General features: G+C 39.0%; 1 protein-coding gene across 1 annotated transcript; it reads right to left on the bottom strand.

Moving 5' to 3' along the window:
* Positions 1-1,436: 1,436 nt before the first annotated feature.
* LOC308368634 (carboxypeptidase A2-like) lies at positions 1,437-5,907 on the bottom strand (the record flags this gene model as incomplete). The annotated part of the gene is made up of 11 exons (XM_080842851.1): positions 1,437-1,624; positions 1,736-1,820; positions 1,993-2,192; positions 2,341-2,431; positions 2,759-2,869; positions 4,439-4,540; positions 4,635-4,736; positions 5,047-5,145; positions 5,235-5,369; positions 5,617-5,698; positions 5,843-5,907. 11 exons carry the CDS (start codon positions 5,905-5,907, stop codon positions 1,437-1,439), a joined length of 1,260 nt encoding a protein of 419 aa, XP_080698977.1.
* Positions 5,908-7,135: the final 1,228 nt, after the last annotated feature.

Raw genomic sequence — 7,135 nt, 5'->3', positions numbered from 1 at the left:
TTCACTTTTATTTTGTCGTGTATATTTATCCTTTTTCCCCCCCCGTCTCATGCCTAATTTTGGGGTTTGTGTCGTTTTTATTTATTTTTTACAACCTGATGCTGTAAGAATAAAATTTCACAGAGCAATTTCATCTCTGTTATATATTTCAGGCCAACCATTTGTTTCCTCCCGTATGTCTCTGCACAACACAGTTCAGATCGCTGAATGTTCTCCCTCGACCGTTGTAGTAAAACTCTGTTGGTATTTTGACCCTGGGGGACGCCTTAGAACGTTCCAGTAGAACTCTGTTGATATTTTGACCCTGGCGGGTGCCCAAATTGCCCCTGTAGTGTGCTGGCATTTTGCATGCTCACAGCACGTGGAAAATGTGCAAGTTATCAACACGACTGTCGTTCCACGCCTCCCCTACTCACCTGATTTGGCTCCCTGCGACCTCTTCCTCAAGATGAAGCTCAAGCTGAGAGGTCACCGTTTTCGCACAGTGTAGGAGATCCAGAGCATCTCGGGTAGTGGCTTGATATGCTAAATATATACTCCATGGCGTGGTCAGCACTTGCTCAAGATCAAAAGAGACTGCTTTGAATGAGGACTGTTTTTGTGTTTGTCTTTTTTATGTTTATGTACAGCGCTAACTTTATTTCATGTGTCCTTTCCCCAGCCATCTCCATTATCTGTAGTTGTCAGTCACTTCTCTATGTTCTCTCTTGTAGCTAAGCTGTAACAGAGGGCCTACATGATGAAACATACCATTACAATTTAAAGTCATTGGTTTTATACCTGCTAGCTAACTAAAATGCTAGCTTTAACCTTACTGAACATGAGTTTAGCTTACATCTGTTTGTGCTCTTGAACATTTTATTTCAATGGTTTCAATTCCCACTGCAGGCATGTCAGAAGATTATTGTTTTATGGAAACTTACTAGGTTGCCACGGGATCGATAAGCCATTCAATATAAACGTTTAGGACACCATTACACAAAAAGATAGGGTGTAATATATCCTTTTTTTTTTTTTTTTTTACTTTATCTTCTATTTATCTCTTATTACTATATATTTGTATGGACAGGTGTGTGTGTGTGTGTGTGTGTGTGTGAGAGAGAGAGCATGTCATTACACAGTGTTTGTATGTGTGAGTATGACATTACACAGTGTATGTGTGAGGGGGGAGTGTTTGCATAAGTATGATGTTAAAAGTACCATTTAAGGAGTGGCACATCAAATTTCATTGTACAATACTGTGGAATTACAAGGCATTCCATTCAATTTTATTCTGTGATATAGGTTGTAAAAGAGTGTGTTACATGACATTATAAATGCAGGTAATAAGACAATATGAAGGATTTCAACTTAATTTCAAATCAAACTGAATGAACTTTTTGAGTTGTTTCCAATGTCTTTATTCTACATTTTGCATCATTACTGTAGTATGTGTCTTAGTATGGATGTTCATGAGTATACACCATTAGATGCTTCAAAGCCAGCCATGTTTCAGATGCAGTGGGAATGATCTGATTTGCTGGTAGCATGAAACCGTGGCGACCAGTGTCACGAAGCTCAAAAGCAAAAGAGTACTTGATTCCCAGATTGTAGGACCAATCAATGCTTCCACCACTAGCTGGATCTATTCAGGGGGAAAAAAGATATGAATGGTTAAGTTTAAAGAAACGGATAATAAACTGTTTGAGCTTGTACATTATTTTTAGGACTACAAAATATTTCAACTGGAACTTACAGATGATCTTACAAATGCTCCCAACTTTATATGTTGTCCCATATAAGGTGCTGAGGGCATTAACTGCATCCCTGCCCACGGCATCCTACAGTACAAAAGCAAGTGATGTGATGTTGATCAAATGCATTTAGTTCCATTGTTGTATATATCCTATAAATATATGCTCATGTGAACAGGACAAAGCTGTTGTATGTAGACTACCACTGTTGATTATAAAGAGGTTCAATTCTGGGAATGGAGATAACTGAAGTACATACCAACTCTGGCTGGTGTGGCACATCTTTGCATGAATAGCCATAGGGATACATGAGGAGCTGCGAGTAGGCATGGATGGAGATGAAAGACTTAAAGTTGCCGTGGGTCTTGATCAAATTCACCACATTCTTGACCTCCACCTCTGAATGAGCATGGGGCCCGTGGTACAAGTCTGAGCAGGGGTTCTTACTGGTTCCAACGCCTGAAATACATCCACACAAGAGGAACAGGATCATCCCAAACATGAATACATGTAAAATATCAAACATTTCATCCTCATGGCTGCTTTTACCAAGTAGAGTTAGAACAGTATATTAAAAGTTCCCCTAAGGGCAGGGACTATTACAAACCTCCAAAACCTGCATCCCAGTTTCTGTTGGGGTCAGTTCCACGGCATCTAGATCCAGGATTCACTGAGCGAGTCTTGCGCCACATGCGGTCCTGTCGCACATTTCACACAATTGCTATTTTACACCAAATGTGCTGGATAGAGTTTTAGAACACAATCTTGCAAACCACTGCTTTAACATCATATGCCAAATGAAATGAAGAATCAATGACATGACATATGAAACTCTTCAAAGTTCTGGACTTTGCCTACAACATCTGTACCAAAACTTTTGCCGACCAAATTGTAAAATGGAGTAGGTCAAATAAAGACAGTAGCCTACACGGCTGTCATTTCTTCATATTTTGTCCTAGGAAGTGAATTCACAAAATACCAAAAATGATCACAATTCTACAAAAGGAGTCAAATCCAACACTTACACTGGTTTGAGAGTGAACATAACCGTCAGGATTGGTGAAAATCATCAGGTAGATATCCATTGCATTCAGGAGGTTTGTCACACTGGACTCAGTACCATAATCTGAGGCAATCTAAAGAAAAAACAAATGCATACATCCTCTATAATATATATTATTATTATATATATATATACATACTGTACATCTTTGATATGAATTTAAAGTGAAATCTGAACATTATTTTACTGTATTAACGTCATACAGTATCATACCGTAAACTGCAATGCAATCTGGGAGAAAAAAAATCTACTATAGCACTTTAGAGCAGCAATAAGGAGTTCTATTCCAGAACTAGCAAGCTAACTACCTAAAAGGCATGCAAAAACCTTGTAAACACCAATAAGCTTGCCTTGCCCTAACTGGTGTCTTTTTGCAGTATAACTGGCAATGTCATGCTGTGAAGGCTTTTCTTCCATTGTTGCAGGGTGTTCCAGCCTGTTACACAGAACTACATAGGGCATATCCTGGATGGCTGAAGACACGGGTGTTTATCTGTCCTTTGCATGACCATATGCTATCAAAATTAATTTGAGGATGGTTCCAAAACTAGTTGCCTATAAAACTATACCTCTAAAAGTGTCAATTTGTTGCATAGTGTTACTTTATTTACAGGAATTTATTATAAACATTACCATAACAGCTAAGCATCTTGGGAAGGCGAAAAACTAAAATGTAACTGTCACTAGAGCCATGTGGCTCTGGCGTCCATGACAGTTGGAAAGGTTTGAATTGGTGGACCTCCGGCAAGAAATGTTTCTATATTTCCACCATTTCAAACCTGGTTAATGTAGCCCTACCCCATGCTCTCCCAGTGTCACCTGAAATGCTCCACGATGTCCCTATGTTCTGAGACACCTTGTGCGTGTTGAACTGCTCGCCAAGGATTCCACTTCCTCTCCATTTTTCAAATACACAACAAGAACTTTATATACAGTCAGAATCCACCTTATACGTGGCAAAAGCCCAAATTGAAATATCCAGACATTTACAATTTCACTTTACCAGGCAAGAAGGTTTTATCAATGCTATTGATGGTCTTTGCAATGTCTCTTACAAGCTCAGAAAGCTGTTCTCTGGCACTTAGCGTGGAGTTCGGCAGAGAGAAGACCACTTGATGTCCAAAATTCTTCAACTTTAAGAGCCCCACTAGTAACATTTTTTCAAAATTGCTCCCCTAGTCTTATCCGCTACAATAGGTTCAGTCTCTTCTGTGAGCAAAATCAAAAAACCTGAAGGAGTTATCTGGTCATATATTTTCATAAAAGAATGGAGGATGAAGACAAACGGAGTCGGAGTCGATATACCTTTTGAAAAGTAGTGGTCAAAAGGCAACCAACCCTCACAGAAATGTTGCTAGAATTAGACAAGGTTTTATGAAGTTGACAAACTTACTGATAATGCCACAAATTGTTGGTTGACCAACAGAAAGGAGAATTCACTTTCAGATGCTAACATCTCTACATGCTTCAAGTACTGACCTGTACTTGATGATAAAAGTGCACCAATATTCTCTTCAATAACTGTTAAAAAAAAATTCTAAACTAATCTTATACTCGTGTGGATTTAATATGTAACATGTTTGGTACATATGATATATGGTCATATATCATCATTATAAAAAAATGTTTTGCCGGTATTCACCTTGTTGGCAATCCATACAGCACTGGCCTGAGACACCCATTCTCTGGAGTGGATCCCAGCATCGATCCAGATGGCAGGCCTCTTAGCTCCACCTGTGCTGAACTACATGTGGTGAACAGTCAAATAAATAGGGTTTCAAACTGCAGTAAAAACGTGCATAGAAAAGAGTACAAGTGTATACCAAATGTTCATATACCTTCAGGACGTACATTGGACGACTCTCATAAGACAATCCAATTTGTTCTTTCGACACAACATGGGGATAATCAGCTACAAGAGTGTCCATCCAGCTGTAGACCTGCATTGGGAAGTTTAATAGATCACCACAGAATACTCACAGACATCATTATTCCCACACATATAATATACAATCCACACACACACACACACACACACACACACACACACAAACACACTTCAACAGTTATGGATGGAGCACTAATGACATCATAGTTTATTTTGAGACATCATTATACCCACACATATAATATACAATCCACACACACACACACACAAACACACTTCAACAGTTATGGATGGAGCACTAATGACATCACAGTTTATTTTGAGTTTGTTGATTTGGGTTAGGGCAACAGTTTTTCACTCACCGTTTCAAGTTTGTGATAAGCACCAAAATTGAAACTTCTTGAGTTGCGTTCCCTCTCTTTGTTCTCTTCCATCTCTGCCTCCTCTTCATCTAATCGTTCCTAAGAAGAGGCAGGAACACTCAACTAGATTGGTCATGTTAAAGATAAAACTCTTCATGCAGAATACATGCACACATGCACACACTTACTTGTAGATTGTTGATCATAATAGAAAAGGGAATGTTGTTGCTCTTGAGATAATCCTTGACTGCATTTAGACTCGCGTAAGGTACATGAATGTCGACTGGCAGTTCAGAAGAGACAGGGTGCAGCCAAAAGTCAAGCTGGGAGATAGAGAAACATTGAGTCAGACTTGCTGTGCTAGCTACATTTGAGTGTTTTAACATGTAAACATGCTGTATATTAGAGTGAATAGTATTTGCTTGGGATTTTGTAAAACATATTTGGGATATCATGTAATACACTTGGCAGAAGGTTTCACTCAGTTCTTGTCATCTATGCACTGAATTGTTTCTCACAGGCTAGAATGATTTACAGAGACTTAATGTCAAAATGTTCTGGTTCACAAACCTCCCAGTCCTGCTCCTTCTCCAGTGCCTGAAGGAGTTCAATGTGCTCCTCAGATTCTGCATTGATTCTGAGCACTTGGTCTCTAAAGTTGCACACAAAAAAGTCAAGCATCTCTTCTGGATTTTACTAGATCTAAACTACTGTACATGTTACTTGAGTAGTTTTTCTACTTCAAGATGGTAAGCAGTTATTTATATCTTTTCAAAAGTATGTTAACTAAACCTACCCGATGAAGACCTTGTTGCACTGAACGCTCACAAGGAGCACAAGGAAAATCAGACCGTTTCTCATCTTCATTCCAACTGTCCAGCTAGACAGAAGTGGCCAGATCAGGTGATCAGTTTTATACCTATGCAAACATGTGGCCAGTTCTCACAGGGCGTTGATTCAGCTGCCGTTTAGATAGCAGCTTCTCTTTGCCTGGGTTTTGCAATATTGACATTTTAAGGTCTGAACTTTTTGTTCACTTTTAGTCATATCTATCTTATCTATCTAGCTCTAAAATTGTAGCTGTCATCTTATAGAAATATCCCTGACATTACAAAGTTTGCGCATGTGGGTTAACTTTTTGATGTATAGATCAACTATAGAAATGAAAATGTACACATTTACCATTCCAATATTGAACTATGCAAAACCATACAGAAATATCATGGAATTAGATGAAATAAGCACCTAAAACAAAAATAGATTGAAAAGATAAAGCCAGCAAATCTTCCCTACCTTGACCTGCTTTCTGCGGTCAACCCAAGCTCTGTAAACAGTATTCTTCTTTGTTCCTTTCTTTGAAAGACTGTATGGTTGTGAACAAAACCACAAATGGCATGGGAGTTTTACTCTATTCTGGCTGTTCATTCATTCTTGTCATTATTTCTATATCTAAAGAATCAGAAGTGACAAATGGTGCTTATGAAATGAAGGCATGGAGAGACAGGTCAAAATTGCGATGCAGATGAATATGAACAAGACCCTACACTTGGGCAACAGTTACCCTTTGCAACTGCAATCAAACTGCAATCAAAGCCAGGACAACGTTTTAGGATTGGTCTGGCAGTGTAACAGGTGACATCAGTCAACAAAGAATGTGAAAAGAAGCCCATGTTGATGAAAACCCACTGAATATATTTCAGATCAGGTTTTCCTACCTTCCTGCCAGTTGAGTGTTATCTGGATGGAGGTGTTTTTTCCATTACCTCTTCCTGGGAACCTGGTGTCCGTGTTGGTGGCTTGGTCTGGAATTTGGCTTGGCTGGGTAAATAACAGGACACCTTGAAAGCCGTTATCCTGCTTATACCTTATCCCCCGGTTGCCTCACGTGTATTTAGGAATACATGTATACATTGATTGACAGAGATTGATATTTTTACTGAATCTGCTTCATAGGTGTCCCTAGTTATAAAGAAATAAATCAGTTCAATACAATACAAAACAATACAATTGTCTAAAGGCGCTTTACAGAGCCCAGTGCCTAGACCCCCTTAGAATGGCGCACAATGGCGTCAGGGGCTAGAAAAAGACT

The sequence above is a fragment of the Sprattus sprattus genome (genome assembly GCF_963457725.1).
Source record: "Sprattus sprattus genome assembly, chromosome: 7".
NCBI classification, from domain to species: domain Eukaryota; kingdom Metazoa; phylum Chordata; class Actinopteri; order Clupeiformes; family Clupeidae; genus Sprattus; species Sprattus sprattus.
The sequence above is the reverse complement of the archived record's forward strand: the minus strand, read 5'-3'. Positions and strand labels throughout refer to the sequence as shown.